The 23,976-nt window shown below is 45.8% G+C and overlaps 1 protein-coding gene across 2 annotated transcripts in view; it reads right to left on the reverse strand.

Annotated features, from left to right (window-relative positions):
• EPB41L5 (erythrocyte membrane protein band 4.1 like 5) overlaps positions 1-23,976 on the reverse strand; it is an 851,839-nt gene that overhangs the window by 631,989 nt on the left and 195,874 nt on the right. For both annotated transcript variants that reach the window (XM_085645978.1, XM_085645979.1), the window contains exon 3: positions 9,278-9,382. In XM_085645978.1, the coding sequence (XP_085502104.1) occupies positions 9,278-9,382 (105 nt within the window). The remainder of the gene's footprint in view (positions 1-9,277; positions 9,383-23,976) is intronic.

A 23,976-nucleotide genomic window follows, 5' to 3' on the forward strand; every position in this document is an offset into this window, starting at 1 on the left:
AGTTTACTACTGTGAAATAAAGCCCGAACCCCAATGTCTAAAAGTACAGTTAAAAGGGATGGGGTGGGCGGGACAGGAAAGCAAGGACGAGGGACGTGGGTGTATGCGGATAAAGTAACAGAATGCAAGAGAGGGAGACCACAGGCAGTGAAGGGAAGACACGAGATGCTGCCACAGGGACAACAGATGCTTCAGAGAACTCTGAAAGGGACGGGTACAGAGAGACAGGATGGAGCTGCAGAGAGGAAAGAGCAAGTGAGATATCTGGCAAGTTGAAGTAAGAGAGAAAGTCACATCAGGGAAGAGAGGAGGTTTGAGACAGGACAAGTGCAGCACTGTTCAAGAGTGAGCGACACACCTGTGTGGTGCTTGGCAAGTTTAGACTGGAGAGAAAGACTTCAGGGAAGATAATGAGAAGTTATAGAGCCAGACAAAAGGCAGGGGGGGGGGGGGGAGTAGAAATGAGTAAAGAAAGACATAGCAGGATGAGACAGGACAGACTGTAGAACTCAGACAGTCTGCAATGGAGAAAGTATGAGTCTGCAGACCCCTGGCAGGCTGAGACTGTAAAGAAAGACCTTTAACAGGAAAGGGTGGAGTACAAGGGGAAAATGTGAGAGTGTCACAGAGCGAGATGGGATACCTGTCAACATAGAGAAAGATACCTCACGGAAGAGAGTGGGGTACAGAGACAGTCTTCAGGGGGAAAAGGTGAAAGAGATGGGATACCTGATGGAGAGAAAAACACCTTACGTAGGAGCAGGTGGGGTCCAGAGACAAGGGGGAGAAGGTAAGATGGATGAGATATCCAGCAGAATACCACAGAAGAGACTAACACTTCACAAAAGAGATTGTGGGGTATAGAGAGAGCAGTTGTGAGGCAGAGAGAATGACAAGAGATCACAGGCAGGAATGAGGTGGAAGAGGTAGCCAGAGAGACATTTCAGAGAAGAGTGCATTCAAGAGTAGAGGACAAAAACTGCACGGAGAAACAAAAGAGAAAATATAGATACCGAGAGAAGGGAAAAAGAAACTTACATAGTGTGCGTACACCCCCTTAGGTTTCCATAATGGACTAATCTTTTCTTTTTTGACTACCACAGGGGCCCATGCGTCCATTAAAAAATGCTGCACCTCTAATTCTTACGGTGGAATATAAGGATTATGTTACCCTGTAAGCATCTGTTCTGGTCATGCAGAGCTGTAGATTCACATGCTTTACATACTCCTGTCATCAAGTGCTGGGTCCAGATGTTTGCAGGTTGTTTTTCTTCGAAGAAGTCTTTTCCAGTCACGAGGTAAGGTGACTTCTCCTTTAGTTGATAGCGCGCATGGGCATGGATTCCATTGTTAGATTGTTTGCCCGCAAGTCCAGTTGACTGCCAGAATGAATTTTCTGCTACAAGTGCTAATGCATCTATTTATAAAGACTCCTGTCAAAGTATAACTGCGATAACACTGGCCACCGATTTTGGCACAGATATTTTGTATGCTTCTTTTTTATTTTTAGTTGTTCTCGAAAATAAATAAAATGTTTAAAAAAAAACCCAGAGGGTGAGAATGGAGTAAGTAAGTAGTATAGAGATGTCCATACCTATGAAATGTGAATAATAAGAACTGCAACAACTAGAGGTGTTCAGGGAGGAGGGAGGGCACATGTGAATCTACAGCTCTACATGCCAAGAACCGATGCATGCGGCCTACGGATTTCATGGGATAATTGCAGCAAAATTGTGTGCAATGTACTGTAATCTTGACATGCACTGCAGAGCTACGAGTGTCATCTTTATATACAGAGGTGAAGTGTAACAAAAGTAGAGTAGAACTAAGACCAGCAGGGGTTAGATTGGGGCTAGGGCAGATGAAAGCTCTGGGTTTGAGATGGGGCTATGCAGGTAAACATATTAACTTGAAATAAAAGTAAGTAAAATTTTACAACTAAAGTAAAAACGGGTCAAATGAAATGTGCCGGAAACATGAAACTGACTGCAAAAGTCGAAGAATTACATAATAGTAACAAGCATCAGTAACAGTGCACTCACCGCCTGGGACCAGAAAGATGCCGAAACAAGTGGAGATATGCCTGAGAAGCAAACAAGGTCTAGAGCAGCATCTTGCTGTCAGCAACACTGAAAAGGGACTGACCGGCAACTCAAGAGTCACGCACAAGGGTGAAGGCGGTCCTTAAGTGCAATGATCATTTTGAACAAAGAGCATCTGGTCTTGTGCTCGGCAGTTCAGTTCAGCTGAAAACAATAAAAGGAAGCACTTCTTTGTGCATGTATTGTAAACTGAGTTGCTATTGTCCATGCTATTTTGTAATTCTCAAATCTGCTGTTAAAGTATATTTAATGTAAACTTAAAAAAGTACCAAATGCAACATATTTCTTTTTTCCCATACATTCACAATGTTTGCATTAAAATTGCTTGTTTTCCTGAAGCTCTCTATTAATAGTGGTTGTAATCTCTTACTACCAAGATGGTGGCTTCTGTAGCGTCCTTTTTCATAATTCCGATTCAAGGCAATCAAGGAACACAAACAAAAGTGGCGGGTAAAAGGGGGTAGAGGAACACTCTAATGAGGGCATGCAAAGTACTTTACATATAGCCAAGACGCATTTTGGGAATGTAAGAATAGCTAAAAACAATTGACATTTTGAAGCTTTTTATAGTTTAACTATCTATACTTTATATATTACATCTTGTGCGTCTGTCTGGTCAGCCATGCATAGAGATCAGATGACTGCTTACTTTTCACCATAACATTATTACTTTTCTAACCATGAATCTTATATACAGAGTTGGTCTCATTATTCAGATGCTAGGGAGATCTGGCTGCAAAATCTTTAACAGCAAATGCAACTAGATAAATTCAAGCTTTACAGGCCTGTTTACAGAAACAGGAGTGTGTCAAGAGCCAAGACCTACAAATAAAGAACAGTACAAGTAAAAAGATGCAAAAATAATACAGGCGCCAATGTGGAACACGCACCCACAGTGTAAAACAAGCAGAAAAGAAATTAAAAAAATAGTCCCCCCAAACAAACAGATAAACAACCCAATTGTAAAGATATAGTACTTGGTCCCTGCTCCATGAGACAAAACGAAAGGCAAAAAGGAGGGACAAAGAGGAAGGATTGACCATTAGCAAACAAGGATTTTTAAAGGACACTAAATCAAATTAATGAGAAGCAGTGGGCAGGCTGTAAGCCCACAAAGCAGAAGTATATACTAAAGTATATACAAGAGGTCTCGAAAGCTAGACCTAAAAAGGTAAACGGTAGAAAATGTTCTCTTGGCAAATCAGAAACCCCTTACTTTTTTACATTTAAGGTGTTGTGGGGTACTGCTGGACCAACTGTCCACATATTTCCATTTTTTAACCATTTTCAACCCACCCCATTCACGTGTTCAAAAGCAAATATCTCAAAAATGGCTGACCAGATTTACACCAAATCACAAAAAGTACTCTTTCGAGGAAAGTTCTGACTTCCTGCCAAATTTGACAAAATGCCATTAATCTGTTTGTTCTGTATCGCTTCCTCAAAGTTACCTATGGGAACTTACCTGCGAAAACAATGATTTGGTCCCCCCATTTTTACTCGACCTCAGCTTACCGGATCACCCGAAACTTTTCAGGAATGAGCCAAGTTGAGTGAACAAACTTGTTTTTGGAAAGGTTCATAAAGTTTTGTTATTTTATATATAATATAAATATTTTTTTATTACACACATACAGACCTATATATACACATGATCTAACTTTTTTTTTAAACCAAATAGTGAAATAAGCCAGTTATACATAAGTGCTGTGGTGCATCATGCTGAAAGTTAAATAAATAAATAAAAAGCATTGGTACAGAGCGGGACGGGGACAAGCACCAAAACGAAGATGCACGAGAATAGAAGCATATGAGGAAATTACCTGCAAACACTTGAAGTGCATCAACTAAAATAAAAAGTGCTCCGAAAGTGCAAGCAGTGGAAGGAAAATTACTTGGCCCATGCTCTAGGGAAGGAACAAACACACGAAGAGAAAGTGAAGCTGGCAGTCGCTGATCACCGAGAAGCTATGAGATAAAAGTGAAGATTGAGCCAAACAATGTTAAGTAATGGGCAGGCTCTAAGCCGACTGTACACAAACAAATTGTCTTGTAAGCAACAGCGTATGCGCGGTCTCAGGCAAGACCTAAAAATTGAGGTCAGTAGTTTGAACTGTCATGTAAGGTGGTTGTGTCACACACCAAGAGCCTGAAAAGTAAACCTAGTGGGGCATAAAAGGCTTTTAGAACAAAAACATTTTTTTTGCCAGCAACTGACAGCCATATTCTAATAGAAAGTAAACTTTTAGGCAACGCCAAAGTCTGCAATTCTTTACAAAAAACTGTAAGGTTGGGCAATATACAGAAGGTAGCACGCAATGAAGGGATGATGATTTACCACTACCACTCATTCTTTTAGGAAACTCAAGGAAAGAGGATCTTTTAAGGGATTTAACTTTGAGAACTTCAAGAGATGTTGATAGATCTTTTGCAATGGAGATGTGCTTTGCTTGCTTATTCTTGTCAAGTGGTACCAGAGTTGTATTAGGACTGTAGGAAGAACCTGGCTGGTGGCAGGTTGTATCAGGGTCTACCAGCAGTGACCTATTAAACCTGCAAGAAAAGAAATAAGCTGGAAACAGATATTTTATAGAAATAGTCCTGAAATGTGACCTAACCGAAGCCTGGCAAACCAGAGCGTATTACCCTCTTAAGTACAATAAACCTTAGAACTGTAAATATTTTTTGGGGATCCAAGGAATCTTACTTCAGAACATAAAATGTCATATTAAGAAAGGATAATCCCATGAACTTCTAGCGGTAGGGCAGAATCACAGAAGGTGGCACTCTTACTGGCATTGCTACTGTTATCCATGTTGTACAGGTCTTTGGCAATTCAAAAGACCAAGGTAACCCGCTGCACAAATCTGAATACATTATACACGTACTTAATCTCACCCTGATGAAGTAAACTCACTCTGAGGGAGTAAGCCACTGATGAGATGACTCAAGAGCCAATGCCCTGGATAGCCTTAACAGGCCTTGCAAAGGCCAGCCACTGAAAGCAGCCTAACACTAAATGCAGGTAAAGTCCAATACTTCAGTTAGGAAAATATCAGACAGGTGATCTTTTGCCAACGCCAAGAAACCTCCTCGGAAGCAGAGAAAGAACAAGCATTTGCAATGCAATAGGTCTCGCATTTACGCAAGTTTGAGCTATTGACATTGCAAATGACAATGCCTTTCATTTATGTTTTAAAAACCAACACGTAAATAAAAGGCATTGCTATTTACAATGCCAATAGTTCAAACTCTCACAACTGCGAGACCTATTGCATTGCAAATGGAATACACTTTCCCAGTCCTTTGCTATTCTATATGGGAGGCAGCCAGGCACGTCAGGGAGACAGTTGCGTGTCTGGTGACGTCGCTGTGTCCTATAGGTGCAGTGACTGCGATATAAGAAATACCCCCTGAACTTCCTTCCGTATTTTATAAGAGTTTGGTTGGTCATAAACAGTAATATTCTATTTGGACAAGACCACAAACCTTCTAGATAGGAGGCTGTTTGCTGCAATATTAGCTGGGATCCGGATTGGACAGACCACCTCTTTGTGTCCCTTTTCCACTACGTTGTGACTTTCGGGGGGACAGCGGGGACCAATAGGTTAGTGTCCCTCTTTCTAGTCACCTTGTGCCCAGACCGTTGTTCTTTGGGCAGTTTAAACACAGCTACGCACGTCTCTTCTTCTAGAGGGACTGAAACAAGAATCTTTGTCCGCTGTGAAGCTGAGCCCCAGCCGGCACCTCTACCCGGAAAGCAGTCTTGTTCTTTGCAAGATTACAAAATCAGCGGTCACTGTGTTTAGGGTAATAAACAGAAAGGCGTAAGTGCAACTCGATTCACCTCACTGATAAGTCGCCTCCTTTTAAAATGCATGCTAGTCTTATAAACATGACCCGAGACTGCCACATGTAACAGATGGGCAGGAAAGTATCAAAGACAGTTTCTGCTTTAACTGTTCTTAAATACAGAGTAACTATTACTTTATTATGAATGGACTAAGGAAGAACCTTAAAGCAGCGCTATTTTCTCATGCGAGACGATGCGGTCTATTGCTTAAGCTGACGATTCTGAACCCTAGTTGGGGAGAACAAGAAATCTTGCGGCTTCACCAGAGAAGCCATGTGATCCTAGGCAAGTTGTTTTTCCCACTTATACCTTAGTTCTCTAAAGGCACCAAAAGGGGATTTTAAATGGGAAGATTGGCTCTAGTCAGACTAGAGACACAACGCAATTATAGAAAGAACCAATAAGCAAAATTATGTCAGATATGTTAATATTTATTTACATTTCAGATTCATTTTACACACACACATTTACACAGCGCGTAACGTGCATTATACTCCATACCTAATGATGGGATTCTGGCGGCATTACCCCTGAAATAAAAGGTCATAAGCAAGTGTATTTAAGCACATACATCTTTGAATATCAAACACAAATCCGTTCACATTTATCTATACGAACACACGGTCTTTTGCACATGCAGGAGTACATTGCCGGCAATGGTGTCTGGTTTGCTCTACATATCAGCTTACCCTCCATGATTAAGAACAAATTCTCAGCTCCTTGATTTGTACACGATCTTGGTGTGATCTCTTTGCCATTCGCATGTGGAATACTCTACTGCTCCCAATTTGGGTTCTTTTAAGTACTTTCCAAGGGACGTGTTCACTCGATATTGCCGGAGGACTACATTAAACGCACTGCGCTCAAGGTTAAGGTCGACGCATAGATTGCACGTGTGGAACTTTGAATATAATTCGAGTCGGGGTGCAATACAGGTGGGCTCGGGGTGCTAGGCACCCCCGGCTGTTCCCGTGCCTCGTTCAGAATGGGGCGGAAGAACAGCCGACAGGCTCTATCTGGTCACGCGAAGAATGCCCCTGGTGACCGTACTCACGCGGAACGTGAGGCCAAGGTAATCTTTCCTCAAATTCCCTTTTATGTGCAGTAATCCCCACTTGCCATGATTCTCGCAGATCTGATCTCTTTATTTCGTGCCGTCCGCTTCTTCCATGGGTCTTCGCGCGCTTATGTGCCATTTAAATGCCTCAAACAGTGCGCTACCTCACACAGAACAGAAGCGCTGGGACTCCCGCGAGCGGCAACCACGTGCCTGGCCCCGCATACCCCCACAGAGCGGAAAAAGCGAGGAATAACTCGCGATTTAACTCCATAACCTGGTCGCCGCGACACAAGCCCTCTGATGTTGCCATCCCGTCCCCTGCTGGCGCCACCGGTCTTCCATTGCTGCTCGGGTCCTGGGGCGTCCACGAGAGGCGGGGGTGGTCCTGCCGGCCTGCTGTGGGGACACCACATCTGAGCGGGACGGAGGCACCGACGGTGGGAGAGGAAGAAAGAACAAGAAACTAAGAGCAGAGCCAGATTGCTGGCTCAGGCTCCATTTAAAACAAGGGAAAGTGAAAGCGCGCCATGCGCGCGTTGTAGGCACGCCTAGGCGTGCACATCGGCTGTCCGGGCGCAAGCTCAAAGACACGCTCCTACGGCAGCACGGCCAGCGTGATGGCGGCCGCCTGGGCCCAGACGTACACCGAGCACCCTGTGAGCTCTGGGGATACACTGCAGGGCATCGCGCTGAAGTATGGCGGAACGACGGTAAGGAATGCGGGGAGAGAGTAGCTGTATGGAGAGGGCGTCAGGGGATGAAATGTTCTGAAGCGATGCCTCAGTCCTAGCGGGGGAAGGAAACAAAGTGTGTAGTCATGGAGGAATATGGTGGGGGTTAGGATGGCGCATGGCTGGCTGACACTGGAGGGGGTGCAAGGACAGCTGGGGATTGTAGACTTAATTACACGCTGGCCACACATGTTCACGTAAGTGCAGCGCGCAGACAGGAGATGTGCACGCGTATGGTGCCAGCAGGAGTTGTAATAACGCCGCGAGTCATACGCGCACACAGCTCATGTCTTGCGGTACGCGCGTGCACAGGTCCTGACCCGCTTCCGACTTCAAGTCGGCTACAATAGATTTACGCTGTGTCGCTAGGCGAGACCTAAAAAGCAGTCATGGCATGGACTGAGTCATCTCATTAGTTTTCTATAGTAGTCAAGTTGTCCAAAAGATAGAGGAAAAAAAGGAGGGGCATGCAGAAAGAAAAAGTTGGGGGGACACGTTCTGGACTGCCTCTTGCTTCATATTTCTGTGAGTTTAAGAGACACAGTTTGTTATCCCAGTGCAAGGCGATGTATGCATTCCAATTGCTTTATTAAAAATATCCAGCTTGTGGTACATGAACTAACCATACAAGATGGTGGGGGTAAAAATTAGGAGCAATACATCTCTTGAATCACTAAACAACTGAAACGCATTATTTCAAAATTACGTCAGACAAAAAAATATAGCTATGCTAACTGCTTGACAGAGCCACTTCAAAACTAATCTTCCTGAGACGGCCACTAATCTATTCTAGAATGCATTCTCCTAAGAAAAGGTTCCCAAAGGGAATGAATATGCAAATTATCAGCCTGCCCAAAATCAATCATCATGGCCAAGACTGTTGGTTCATATCCCGTTACCCTTCCATCTTTCACAGCACTAAATGATTATAATACAAGATGCCGGGGCATTTCATGAACAGTTCTACAATTCCCCAAGAATTGTTAAACCAAGGATTATTGCCTAGAGACGATTAAGGAAACGCAACTCCAAGACCATCTACCCTCAAAATGAATTCCCTCTACTGCTAGTTTGATAATCTCTGGAATATGGCAAAACAATAAAAGGTCACCGTAAAGCACAGATGCACATAAGTAAGGAAACTCGAAAGACTTGTTGCCCATTTTATTCACAGCAAGTGATTTGCTTATAGGATGAGCAGATAAAAATATTTTTAAGGCAGAGTGGACATCAAGCACAGCAAAGCCATTTTAAACTCTTCGATTTTGGCAATATCTTTCTTTGAAGAGGGAGCAATGACAACACGTAGGACTACAAGAAAAAGCAGACATTAAAATTCTGCAGTAAGTCAAGCACACTTAACATATCAGCACCTAAAGTGCTTACCGTATCGTGCGAAAATAACTTAGAATTTGAAAGAAAGCTAAACATAAGAGGCATCTTAACTCAGACAACATGCATCTCCCTAAAAGGCTACTTGTACCCAAATAATCGTACATCTGCAGTCCAGTGCGTAGCAACTATGACTTACCGCCACTTGTGCCGAATCCATGAACCGGAGCCCGAAGTAATCCTTCTCGATCAGATCCAAATACAACATGATTTGATCAAACAGCTCCTGGCCTTTAGCTTTTTTCTGTCAAAGATTAAAGGGAGGAGAACATTAAACAAGTATATTAAACCATCTTCTTTCAATCTTTGCTTTTCCTAAATAGAACCAATAGGCTGCCGTGGGCCACTTCAACTTCAATCAGAACTAGAACATACAGTATTTACCTTCATACATGCCATTTACGTATGCTCTATTAATGCATCCATGCATCCCAACCAGCCACTAGCCCAGTGAGGAGGTCTCTTTCCCTGCTGTCAATGCAACTACCAACAGGACTCTCAACGGGTCTCACTAATGGCAATGTGCTCTTTCGACTTCATTCCAGACGATGAAGACATTGAATGTGCAAGTGAACATCAGCCGTCATCCCATGCCTCATCCTTATAACATCTGGACTCCAGCTACTTAATGGTGTTAAAAAGGATTCCCCAAAATGCAACTCTTCTTCAAATCAGGGTCCCGTTAAGGCAAACGCAGACAAATAAAGTTGGGGTCAGATGGGAATACAGAACATGATATCTTAAAGTGCACCGTGGCACTAACATGTGGGAACTCTGGTTCGCTGTGTAGAACCATGACTTAGAACTTCACAGATGTGCTGACATTTCAACACAGTGAGGCTCTTCAGTACAAATTTGAGGTAATGAGAAAACTGGATGGAAATAAGGGGGGGCTGCCCCGGTGTGCCTGGAAGATTAGAAGATATTTACGCTTATTCTTCCAAATTCCAAACAATTCTCTAGTTTGAGTCCTTTGGTAGGGTTTGAAGCTGAAAGATATCTCTAGTCAAAAAAAAAAAAAAAAAAAAATCAGAGACTGGGAACGAATGTATGATGGCCATACTTGATTAATGCTCTAAGCATGGAGAATGAAATACTGACACCCGAACAAAAGAGATCTCCTCCCGTGAACCGTTTGATTTGGATAAGAGGTTGTCGTCAATGGAGTGTGACCAAGTAATTTTTGGACAAAAAGGATCCTGCTGTCCTCATACCAAAATGGTAAGACTATTATTATAAGCTAATTAAGCAGGGAGAGCGAAGGTAAAGAGTAAGAAATCCTGCTCCATAGGGTCTAAACTAGTTCTGAAGTAACAATATTGACTGTGCACTGGGTGGTGCAACGCAACACAAGGCCAAATATAATGTTTCCATCATGATTGGGAGGTGCAGTTAGCATTCCTTTGAAGAGGGCAACCAGGACTAGTATCTCGATCTATAAGATTTTTCAGAATAGTAATGAGTCTCTTGTCTGGGTAACGAACAACAAAATGACTTCCAAGTGTACGTTTTGTGCTGTGCTATTCACAATGCAGTTCCACAAATTACGTTGGTTGGATACTTCTTGGTGAACTCCACTATGCCACTGCACTATGTACTCTCTGATCTCACTGTGGAGTTTGATGAAGGGGCCCAGAATAAACAGGCTCTTGTCCAAGAGGGTAAAAGGGGCTGCATGATTGTGGAATGTGAATATTTCCCACCAAGTTCATACTAAAACTTGGCCACAAGTTAAAACTGAGGGTATTACATTAAGATCTAGCATGGTGTGAGTTACTGATGTGGGTTTGCTTCTCCTGTTCTTAATATCTATATTACTGATTGAAAAGAGGAGTTCTGCGCCAAGTTGCTTATGCCAACGTTTAGTGGTTAGTCCCTGAATTATACTACCTACACTCCCGGCTTACGCTGGACTAAACTTAGTTAAACGTTGGATCAAACCTAGTTAAAACAAGTGGAAGTGTTTCAGCGCCATGATGTCCCCTATGGGACGAGTGATGCACTTCATAAATCCACCCTAAATGAAATTTTTATTTTCCTTCAAAACAACGGACGTGCCGGGGGAGGGAGGTGGTACACATAGCCTTGGTAACAATGCACATTTGAGTCCGGTAGGCTGGCGTTACGCATATCTATTATGGGACGTGGCCCTTCGTATTTGCAGAGGGACAGCAAAGTACACTGCAAGAAGAATTTTTTAAAAATGAAAAGGTATTAATAGGTCTAATATCTGGCAATATTTTAAAATGTATCACTGATTTAATATAGTAATAGATTTTGAGCAAATTCGTGGCACAAATGATAATCAAATTGCACTTTGAGTAAGATGAGGTGCAACATAAGCAATCTTGGTAAACCACAAGTGTACAGTACTCAAATGGGAAAAAAATTATGCTCAGTGCCACTGAAATTATGCAGCAGGGAAGGGCCAAATTATGCGGCCAGAAAAGCCAAATTATGCAGCGGAATGCAGCATATTTTATGATAGTATTACATCATTATTTTGTCATTTTTACACTTGTTAACACTATCTAGGCATTGGTTACACTTCATATGTTCCAGTTTAACACTCAAATATAGCAATAAGCAACCAGAAAGGTGACCAGTCAAGCTTTGGAAAGGGCCTTCCTTTGCGCAGCAACACGTCAATGCGCTTTTAGTAACTTTTGAACCGCTCGAGCTACAAAGTTTTTGTTATATTAATATCTGCAGAATTTGTTAGCAGCAGATGGAGGATTATGTGGCAAATGGGGCAAGCTATAATTATGCGAAAAACGGAGCGGCTGCACAATCGCATGATTCCAGTGGCCCTGATTATACTACATCCATACAGATGTTTATACAACTTCATTTAAGTCTGCCTCTGGAGCCGGATGCCAAGCATTAAAAAACATGTGGCCTGTAAAATTGTAAATTACTTCATCAAGACTTTTTTTTAGTACTGCTATTACATTTTATTGATGGCACTTTTGTAAATGTTTCATTCAGCATTGTATGTTTGAACAGTACAGTCATCTTATGGTTTGATACAAATGAAAATGAGCCAAATAACTGATAAAAATAGAAAAAGGAGATACTCCACAGAGTCTACATGACGGGGCCAAGGCTCCTGCGTATGGGCTATGCTGTGGACGGGTTGTGTAAGCGTGGGTGTGGCGCTTTGGGGACCTTTCTGCATATATTGTGGGAATGCCCGGAGGTGGAGCGATTCTGGCGTGGTGTGCATGAGGTCCTGCGTGTGGTCACGCATGTGGTGCTACTACCCGAAGCGAGGAGATGCCTGTTGAATGTGTGGGAACCTACCGACTACTCGGCGCCACAGACGTGGTGGGTGACTCTGGGATATATGGTGGCCAAGCGCGATATTGCTCAACTGTGGGGATCCCAGAGGTCCCCGACTGTCTCGGCCTGGAAGGAACATATGGATTGGTGCATGTTTCGGGAAAAGGTGGTGTATGTGGCGAGAGGTAAGCCTGGGACATGGGTGAAAGTATGGGGCCCCTGGAACGCCTACCGCGGGGGAGTCTGTGCTCCGCCGTTATTGCCCGATCCGTCGCCTGCCCCATCCCCTTAGCCGACCCATCTTCCTTGTTCCGGGCATTGAGTTTACCCAGCCCTAGTCCTGATCTCTTCCCCTTCTTGATACTCCTATGGACTGGTAGGGTCCCCCTCTCAGGGGAGCACATGCTGCTATTTCTGATTGTGGATTGCCTTGTGGGTTTGTTTTTCTGGTTGTTCTTTCAGTTTAAAATGAAACCGTACAGTGGGGTCCGGATGGTGTGGCTATCAACGCTGTTAACTCCTGTGCATCTTCCTCAGCCGCAACATATGCTCTACAATGTGTATCATATGCTCCTTTTGTCCGCTAGCGGCCGGCCGGACGGTTGTAGGCCCATCTTTGTATATTTTTTTAGTTTTGTAATAAACGGTTTCAAAAAAAAAAAAAAATAGAAAAAGGACTGCTTCCTAAGTTGTCGTAAAATTGGAGTACACTAGCTCCTGATGAGATGCAATAAGGCAGTAGTTTATAGGGAGCAGTACTGCAATTAAAAAAAACCGATCTGCCTCCCTCGGTAGAAGGTGACCTCCGTGCCACTGTTGACTAAGTAGTTGGTTTGTTTGTCAAAATTTTAGTTTTTTGTTTTAACTAACTTTTATTTTATGGTATTAATTCTGAACTAATAACGTTTACGAAAAATATAGCTAACTTGCCACATGTAACATACAATAGTAGTAAATCCTTACAAATGGGCAATTGTTTACTAAGTATTTCATTCGAAAGTGGAGCACGGTTTTTGTAAAAAATAATCTGCTCAATGCAATTTACACTAATGCACGCTTTTATAATATGAGTGGAGTTACTAATATATAATGCAAGAGTGTACAACACATGAAATGTGCACAAGGCATAGTTGGATTTTCTTAAAATAATGAGAATGATGCTAACTGGATGTTATTCTGTCTTCTTAACTGCAGAAAAATAAACGACTGAGAAATTGTTTTTTTCTTCGTGAATGTATAATGTAGGCCTTTAGGCATTTTCTGTTTATGCTAAAATAATGTAGGCCTTAGAATTGTTAGAGGATGTGCTTTTCCGTGCTCCTGTCCTTCAAATGTTACAAATGCTTCCTTAGAGAACAGATATTTTGCTTGTTTCTGAATAGGTCCTTTACAGTTCTTTCCTGCTTAGGCGAGGGTTGTAGATTACATGAATGTAACTAGTTTAATGTTTAAATACATTTGTAGCTAGGTTTTTTTCCCCTCTTCCTCTCTTGGAAGTTACACAATATTTAGACAAAGCGTGTTTAGAAAATAGTAGTAAAGTCACTGTCAGTAGGCTGTCACACCATCGTGAATAATCAATAGAGAGGCTTGCTGAAGACAGAAAATGCAACATATTAACGGAAGAAAGGCAGTAGCGTAGTATACAGATTCATGTGGGAAAGTGATCCTCGGCTTGTTTACAAGATTGGTGACCTGTTACTGCGTTCATGGTATGCTGAATGTTGTGCTGATTCCGGATTCTCTAGCTGGCAAATCCTGCTTATTCTGACTTTCCTAGAGATTTTGCACATCGGCTGGTGATGCTCCTCTTGTTATTCCCCAACGGCTATAGGGTTAGCATTTCAGACTAATTGTACGCTGTGCAATAGTAATTCAATTACGTAAGTGAACTGTGTTTCGCTGATGTTTTCTCTCTCTCCTCTATATCGGATGTTCTGATGTCTTCATAAATGAGCTGCTATGATTATTGTGAATCTAATCTATTTCTTGAGAACCAAGTGATGACATTCTAATTTGTAATTGTGCTTGACCATTCATATTATAAAATAACAAGAAAACCCTACATAGAAAAGAATAGTGTTTGTCTTTATTTCTGAGTTTTCAAAGTTACTTGGACATGTTTATAATGACATGTTTAGCGTATTTCTTCATTGTATGTCCTCATGGAGACATAGCATTCATTCAGTCTTTCATTACTTGGACCCTTTTAGCTCTACCTAAGATTCATTGGAGGACCTTTGATATTGCCAACTCTGTGATATTGACTTATGGTCCTGTCATTAGTTACATTTCCGATTAGTATTTAGTGGTTGGTGTGGATAAGTTAGATGACAAAAATCCCCCAATGCTTCCGCTGCATCAAAAGCGTGTTTAGTTACCGTCCTCCCCGGATATTTCTACCTCTTCCCAAGGCTCTTGATATTTCCTCAACCCTCAGACTCCTGTATGTCATCTTCAGGCACCTCCCTAACCGCCATAAACACAAAAATTGGTACAGTGGCCGCTTAAGAGCAAACTAAGTGTTGTATGCTATGCTTCGATTTATTTGGTCCAGTACACCTCTACAGACTTGGGGGAGCGGGGGCGCTAAAAATAGTCTCCTAGCTGGGAAAGGTCATCCTTAATTGAAGACAAAACTTTACACACATGCTTAGTGGTAATCTGCTTCATTGACGGAATCCTCTCCTCACCCGAGTAGGGCAATGCCACTGAGGCGGACTCAACCTCCTTGAAGACTATAATGGAAGGAAGGAGTGGTAGTGGAGAACAAGGACTCGCACCCATTTCCCATTTAATGGATTAGGAAATGGGTGCGAGCCATATCTCCACTACCCACTCAGATTAGGGTTTTAATCATACCTGGTGTCCTGTTGAATAAAGGTATTGCCCTGGGAACACTAAGGTATTTTTAAGTTCAATCAGGATCCCTTCTTCGGTCTGTGTTGTCCAGTAAGATTTATTGGATAACCCCCTTCTTCCTTTATAGTCTTCGAGGAGGTTCCTTTTTCATCCCCTTTTGTTTCGTGACAATTCCCAATAGACAGGTGTACGGGTCTACGTCCACTGTCACACCCTCACCACTAAGTCCCAGAAAGCATATACCAGGGTAAAGACCCAAGCAAAGGAAGATTGAGGGCCTGCTCTGATACCGGTGACATGTCTGTGTTATTAGGGTCTAATCTATGTTGGAGGACCGGGGTGATATATGCCCGGTGTATGTAACTAAAATGTACTAGCTTGAACCCCACATTGCACGTCCCCAGCTTGACCAATGTGCAAATACCTTTTCACAGCAAGTCCTCTTGTGGTATTCCCAATTCTTCCCCCCAAAGCCGCACTAGCTCGAAATGTGGTCCGGGGCTCATCAGCAATCATGGCCCTATACAGGTGGAAAGCTAAGTGTCTACCCCCACCAAACTCAAGCAGTGTCCTGAACACAGATTTTGGGATACATGGACCAGATATCCCAAACTATGTCCATAATACTTGCATACAATAGGAACTGTGCTTGACCCACACTGAAGATCTCCTGGGATGCTTCAAACGTAATGAACGTCACATAGGGGTAAAGGTCACCCAGGGTCAAACATCCCCCCCCCTCTCTCCAAGCACCTACATCCACCGTGGTGGTCAACAGACGGAACACTGGGAGGTCCCAAAAACAGAACTCTTGTGCAAAGGGGGCTCTCCCCAGCATCACTCTCGCCACACACTCCCACAACGATGCGGAGTGTTTTCTTATATATGGCACTGCGCCGTCATTTCTCCCCCTAACCATGGAGCAATTGCGGGAGCTCTACTTCCCTAGAGTCATCTGCAAGTAAATCCTTCTCCCAGTTGCCCCATCTCACAATCAGTGTGCTGCATGCTGCAAGTGAGATGCTAGATAGTACGTCTCCGTATTGGGCAGTGCTAGCCAACCATCCTTCATAAGTAAATGAAGAATCTATCGGGTCACTCTGCTCCTACCCACACCAAAGTAAGGAGTGTAAAAGCTTAAACACTGTCCTGTCAAAATGACAGTTTACGTTTTTTCTTATTAGAACATACTTATGGTCCCTTTCTATTGAGCTCTTTGTGTTTTCATCACATTTTAGGCAGTGAGATCAGTCTTGGTGCCCAGGTTTAGACCAGGTGAAGTTGCTGTAAAAGGGATATTATAACAAGCATTGGCAAAACCAGTAGGTCTTGTCTTTGAGACCTATTGACCCCCAATGACATTTGTTCATGCTGTACAGACAAGCGCACGGGTGAGAGCAACATGGAGCGCAGGGGAGAAGCACACCTTTATGAGAGAGCAACACGGAGCATGGGAGGAGAGAAGCACACAAGGCAGACAGCTGGTATGCACATGTACTTTCATGGGAGTGCTTAAGCAAAAAGAAAAGAGTTGTTTCCTAAAAGTGAGCACTAGTAAAGAGAATATGCTACAGGGGATGGACCATTATAAAATTAAAAAGCTGGGACAAAGAAAGCCATTGAATAAGAAGCTAACAAATAAGAGTGACACAGCCAACCAATGTTAAGCAACGGGCAGGCTTGTAAGCTATTGATAATTCCATAATAAGTAGGTTTGACCTAATCATGAAACCAGACCTGTACAGATGCAAAGACAAGAATTTAATAATCTGCAAGTTTCACTTAATAGAATTCCTGTCTTGAGGTGGTGAGACTTGGATGAGAAAAAAGACCACAATAGCACACCAAAATTTCTATGTAATGAAGAACCACAAATTTATAACTAAAGAATGTTGCCAAACATTCTGTGAGCTATGCAGAAAGGGCATGAAGTCCGTCAACAAATGACGAGTATGCATAGGTTTGTTTTACTGTTTTACAGTGTTGTACAGTTCATAGTGCAGTCAGTTTTTCAAATGACCGGTTCTTGCTCCCTGAGATCTAGGCTCAAACTTGCTCAAATTCCTAGTTTGGAAATCTAGCAAACATTGACTGCGGTCCCTGGTGCTTCCTTGGGTGTCATTCACATCTTTATCGAGTGTTGGTAGGAGTCAAGGGTCAGTGAGAACACACCATCTCAGCCATGTTTGTTTTTTCAGTTAGCTAGATCGAGTGATGCCATTTGAAAACAAGTACCCCAGCCCTCTATGGATTTCCTATCCCATGTTCATATTTGACAACCAGAAGGTTCATGCCATGTGATGTCCCAACAGTGCATATAATAGGCTAGGCAGACTAAGTAATTCACTCGGAGTGTTACTCTGGTCACCAGTTAGCATGTGTGATCCTGTTCAACTGTCAGACACCGGACTCCTGTTGCCTTCACGCAGTTTGTGAACACAGAAAAATTTACATTGAAGGAAAACTACAGCGAATGCGCCGTTGCAAATTTGGGCTGTTTGGGTAACTGGAAATAGAGCATACATACCCTGCTGCAGCCCATGATTCTTAAATAATGCCTCAACAGGGAAAACACTGCAAAGATACTACACAAACTGATCAATTGTACTGTTTTTTGGGAGGGGTTTAAGAAAAGAAAGAAAAAAAATAGGATCCTATAAGGAAGTGCAGAAGCAAAGAAGTATGATCCAGGGGAGAGACAGACTCTAGATGGACAAGACAAGCAATTACACACAAGAAGTGAATCTGGATGACAATAACGCCAACCAACGGTACGCAATGGGCAGGTCCCAAGTCCACCCTAAACTGACAACAGGTCTTTCGCAAACAGGCAGCTTATGTTGTCTGGTAGGCGAGACCTAAGAAGGCCCACGATGTTTGGTATGTCGAGTTTGCATGGTGCTGACACTGAGCTTGCTAACTTTATGAATCAATAATTCACTTTTAGCATTTTCCATGCAAGCCCACAAGTAAGGGAAAGCTCCCAAATTGTATCAGGCCAATTTCAAAATGTGGAGGTCATTCAACTTGAAGGCAAATTTTGAAACCAGATACCTTCACAATTCTTTAGTTTGCCAGCAATCTAGGGATTAGTGGACTGATTTTCATTAAGTATAACATATTATTAAAAAGGCAAAGACAAATGTAACTAGATATTGAACTGAAATTTAAGAAAGGAAGATGGATTTTATCATAAAAATGTTTGCTCTTTCATTGCAGAAAAGAGAGGAACTAAAAACAAGCCTCGTTCATTCTAGGCAGATCTCTGGTACTCAATAACAAAAAAATAGGTAATTATTTTATTTTAAAATTTTGTCACAAGCACAGACATTCTGATACTTGGCATGAATTTACATCCACCAAATAGGTTCTACAATTTAGATGTCAAAGAAGCTTAGAATTTTCCCCCTTTGAGCATGCCAATATGACCTGTATTACTGAAGGGCCCGCAAAAGGCATCTGCGGGCCCTTATGTAGTGTTGCAATGCCCAGAGGGAAAAAAAGCAAATGCACTTGCCCCTTGTACACCCGGGGCACTTTTGATAATATAGTCTCTGGGGACTTTTTTGAAGCAAATAAGCTAGAAGAAGCAACTTTCCAAAATCCTAGAACTAGGAAGCATATCGCAGTGGTGATTTTAGATATAGCAAGGTCTAAACTCATGGCTATCACCTACTTTGAAGCATGCACTGAGTAAATATCTATGTTCCATTTAACTTGTATCTTTGGTTGACCTCACAAATATTTTGCTATGGACCAATTCAATCCGAGCTGAATCAAAATTGGGCTGACCTCGCAAGTACTGTCTCATTACAATTGCAATCATGCACCTGCAACCTGATTCGCTCTCAATACTCAATGCCTTTTCCTCAGAACTAGGGCATGATTAAACCTTGGGGCTTTGTTTTTGTTCGGTCCACAGTGTTTTGCCACCACATCTCGAACATGATTAATTTCCTACACTCTCCGATTCATCTATGTTCCAAGTAATTCTCGGTGTTTCATTTATTATTGTTTGCGTGGGCAATACGGATTAATATGCAATAACAGATTAAGTGAATCCATGGGAACAATAATTCTCAAAGACCTTTTCAAGAGCACACTTGTCATTTTGAGGTAACTGTTGTTTCCTTACAGATGGAACAGGTTTCTTTAAACCGAAGTAGCTCTCAGCCCTCAATTTCCACATCTAACACTGAAACTTCCTAAACCCGATGTACAATACTTTGTATTTATCATCAATTAACGCACACTAACCACGGATTGAAATAAATAAGTGGCAGTGATATTCTTAGTGGATTTCCAGAGACATCTTTTACACTTTGGTAGACACAGAAACTCTCCCAAAAATATTTTGAAACTCATAACTGGACAATATAAAGGAATTCCTCCTAAAAACTTGACTAATGAGGGGCGTGACTTGAGGCGTCAGGGTGGCGGTCGCACTCTAAGAGTGCTCCGGACCCCTCCGTCATCAGCCTCGAATCCGGCACCAATCGGCACACATCTGCACTACCTACCTGCATGCAGTGGTGTTTTCTTCCGGTGGGGCCCTTCATCTGGTGTACCGGTCACGGTCTGCGGCGCCTGTGGCCTCCTGCGGCTTGCGGCCTGTCGCGGCCTGCACAACGAACGGCGCGGCCTTGAGAGGTGGAGCCGGGGCTTCGCGTGAGTGGTGAGGTCGCGGAGGTCCGGGGGGCGGCTCGGCATCGGCGGCCTCTGAGTGGCGGGGCCGCGCCCATCAGGACGTTTCCAGCTGTGCCTCGCGGCCCCTATCAGGATTGACCGGTGCATCAGCCGGCGCGGAGGCAACGTGGACGGCTCCTGGGCAGCGGGGAATACTTCTGGCGGTGTGAGGTGAGCCGGGGGCCCGGCAGTCAGCAACGAAGGTGGTGGAGGCGTGTGTTGCAGGCCCCCTCCCCCCGCGTTCTCCTGTGCAGACTCCTGCGTGATCTGGCTGGGTAGGGCCTCGTAGCCCCCGTCTGTGTGACCAGGTGACAGCGGGTGCTTGCGAGGAGTGGCGTGGGCTGACCTGCGGCCCTGGGGAGTGGTGGCCTTGCGACTGGTGGGGCCCCTGGAAGGAACTCGGCCGGCGCCGCACCAGAGGAGGCCTTGTGCAAGCAGAGGTCTGCTGCGGAGTGTGGCGGAGGAGTCGGCTGGCGGACTTGTGCGGTGAGTGGGGGGGACCGGCTGCCGGTCCGGGCAGCGGTGCAGGGGTTGGTGCGTGCCCCCCCCCCCCCCATAGCTACTCCCTGTGCCTGGCAAGGACTGTCATCTTCGCCCCCCCCTTATCTCACGGCAGAGGGGAGAGATCGGCTGCCTCATCGGGCAGCAACTGGCCGCACCATAGACCCCCCTTCTGTACTGGCACTGTTGGTTCCGTGCCAGCACACGGAGCTGTGGTGGCGGCTGGATCCGTCCTGAACTGGGCACAATCGGCCATCTTACCAGGTGGCGGCGGATGCTCCCTTGCGGGCAGGCCTAGACGGGGTGGGCCCTCCTGCCCACCTGATCTTAAGGCATCATTGGGCCCCGCTCGCCGGTGCTCCCAGGCGGCAGTCGACGGACCCTGGCTGTAGGGGGGGGGGGGTCAAGCCGGGCTTGCCTGCCCAGTGGGGGGTCAGGGCCCAGGAGGGGAGGGGGGACGGGACTTCTCGGCCATCATACCGGGTGGCATTGGGGGTCTTGGCGCCCTTCGGCTGTCCGTGGAGTGGGTAACGTCCGGATCGACTCGTCGCCCGAGGGACCCCAGGGACACCAATGGAGGTACCGGGGTCCGGACGTGGGTCTGGGGTCACACCCCCGGGCTCCGCCGCACCGCAGGACCCCTAGGGACCCGGGATCCACATTATTGTTGCCACGCCCCTACAGTTGACGGTGTCCACGGACTACTTTCTTCTGGCGAGGTTCTCGCGTGGCTCGTGGACACTCCACATGCCTGCAGGTCCCTGGATCCCCTCCCCCCACTCACTGATCTCTCATCCTATCACGGACTCTTGCGGCCGCAGTGACATTGGTTCTGGCACCCGGCCATGGGGAGGGAGAAGGGCCCCAGGCCAACACCGGCTGCCACACAGACCAAAATGGACCGGTTTACTACTTCCGAGTCGGAACCTCCTGGGGGGGGGGGGGGCGGCGGGGAGATCTCACCCCCCCCTCCCCCCCCTCAAGACAAGGACCTGGCTACCATCCTCAAGGCCATCCGTGCCTCTCAAGCATCCGTAGAGGGAAAGATAGGGGAAATCAAGGTGGACGTGTCTCTCCTCAGACAGGACCTTCGCAACACCACCGCCCGACTGACAGAGGCCGAATCCCGCATCTCCCAACTTAAGGATCAGGTGGCCCAACTTCATGCTCGTGCCGGGGAGCTCCACAGGGGTGCCGAGGATGCTGAGAACCGCGCAACAACCTTCGCCTGGTGGGGTTTCCCGAGGGGGAGGAAGCGGGGCAAGCGGCCACTTTCGCTGAACAATGGTTTTGGTCCTGGATGCCGGGAGAGGCTCTGTCAACTTGGTTTGTTGTAGAGAGGGCCCATAGGTCCCTGGCGCCTAGGCCTCCTCCCGGTGCCCCGCCCCGCCCCATCATCCTTAAAATCCTCAACTTCAAAGACCGTGATGTCATCCTACAGGCGGCCAGGGCGAAAGGTCCCCTCAGGTTCCAAAATCATGTTATAATGGTATTCCCAGACTACACCAGGGAAGTTCAGGACCTCCGGCGCTCCTACACGGAGGTTAAGAAGCTGCGCACTCTGGGCATGCAATATCAGCTACAATTCCCGGAACGCTTTTGAGTCATTTTTCAGGGCAATACACAATTTTTCGATTCTCCCCAGGCGGCGTGGGCATGGCTGACGGAGGAACGTTCCCTCTCGAGGACTCCTCAGAACATATGGGGCCGCAACCTGTGGGGCCGAGATCGCCGGGACACGAACGGCTTCAACAACCCGATCCCTCATTGGGGTTGCCCCTGACCACCGCGACTCCTCCAGTCAATCAGGCTCTCTGCCGCGAAGCAGGCGCCGCTCCACAGAAGACTTAACTGGCTCATCCCCACCGCGGGCCCAGGTGGACTCGGACCTTTCTCGCACTCCCCACCCTTTAGTTGCCTTGCACACAGGTCTGGACGCTGGACCGCTATCCGGGTGCAGTGCTTCTTGGGGTTAAATCAGACTTTGATGGACTGGTATGCTTTTTATTGCTTTGTGCCGAGGCTCAAATTAATCCGTGCTTCTGGAGGGGTCCTCCACGCTATCGATCCGAGCGTTTCAGTTTGGTTTAGTTGATTAAGGGCTCGACAGATGCTTCAGTTCTTGAAGTGTAGGGCGAGGGGAGGGGGTTGGTTGGGGATTGGGCTCTTCCTTGGTTGTTCTTTTATTTGTCTTACTGTTTCAGCTTCCACGGACAGATAAGTGCCTTCTCTGCAGAGATAGCACTAGCTCTTAAAGCGCGCGACCAACTGCACACGCACCGGCCCCAGCCTGCGCTCATATTGCTCTATGCGGCGGTGCGGCCTAGGCCCAGACTCCATCCGCCATGACTGATCTCCTGAACAGGCTGAAGCGCACCGCTGTCCTGCGCTATGCTCAACGCCTCCACATCGATATCCTTCTCCTCCAGGAGACACACTTACTGGGTAACTGTTGCCCCTTTCTTGCCCGTTACGGGTACGACAGTGTGGCACTCCGGCTTCTCCAGGGGTTCCCGGGGTGTGGCTATCCTCATGCGACGCAGCTTACCCTTCGTTCTCTCCCGGGTGATCCACGACCCTCACGGCACATATGTGATGGTATGCGGCTCTTTGGCCGGCTCCCCGCTCAACCCTATGTCCCTATACTCGCCTCCCTCGTTGCTTACCTCTACATTGGCACAAACCTCCACCCTCCTAACCTCTCTCTCCCTGGGCGTCACGGTTGTGGGAGGCGATTTCAATGCGGTCTCCAATCCGGCCGTAGACTCATCGGGCCCTCCTTCCGCTATCCGCATTGCACAAGCCAAACAATTGAGGTCTTGGTCCGAATCACTGGGCCTCTGTGATGAGTGGCGCACGTGGCACCCACGCGCCACACACTTCACTCACACCTCCGCAGCCCACCACACGCAGGCATGCATAGACATGATCTTTCTCCCTGCCACTGACTGCTTGACAGTTGTAGATACTCGTATCCTACCCAGGGGAATTTCAGACCTCTCGCCGATACTCCTCAGTTCCGGGACTCCCCCTCCCTCGGCCCGTCAAACGTGGAGGATGAATGCATGGTTCCTCCAAGATAAAGAATTCGGAAGGCGGTAGGGAAGGAGCTCGAGCATTACTTCCTCACCAACGAGAGCTCCATATCCTCCCCCGGGACCCTATGGGAGGCCGAGAAAGCAACCATTCGGGGGTTCGCGAAAGGGCAATTTAAAAAGCAGAGGCAGGAGCAACACCAGGAAATCACCGCAAAAGAAGCGCAGGCGCTTCGTTTGGAGCAGTCCCTTTCCCGGCTTGACGACGCGGTCCAAAGCCGACAACTAGCTCTTCTCCAGTCCGAGATTAGATCTCTAGATGCGGCCAAGCTACTATGGAGGTCCTCAGTGGCAAGAGTCTATGGTTGGGGAGACAAAAACGGCACGATTTTACACAGACTGGCTACCTTCCCCAGGGCGAACCGAATAATTCCGGAAGTGGTCGACGATCAGGGTTTGGTATGCAACGTCC

The sequence above is a fragment of the Triturus cristatus genome, chromosome 3_1, assembly GCF_964204655.1.
Source record: "Triturus cristatus chromosome 3_1, aTriCri1.1, whole genome shotgun sequence".
Lineage (NCBI taxonomy): Eukaryota > Metazoa > Chordata > Amphibia > Caudata > Salamandridae > Triturus > Triturus cristatus.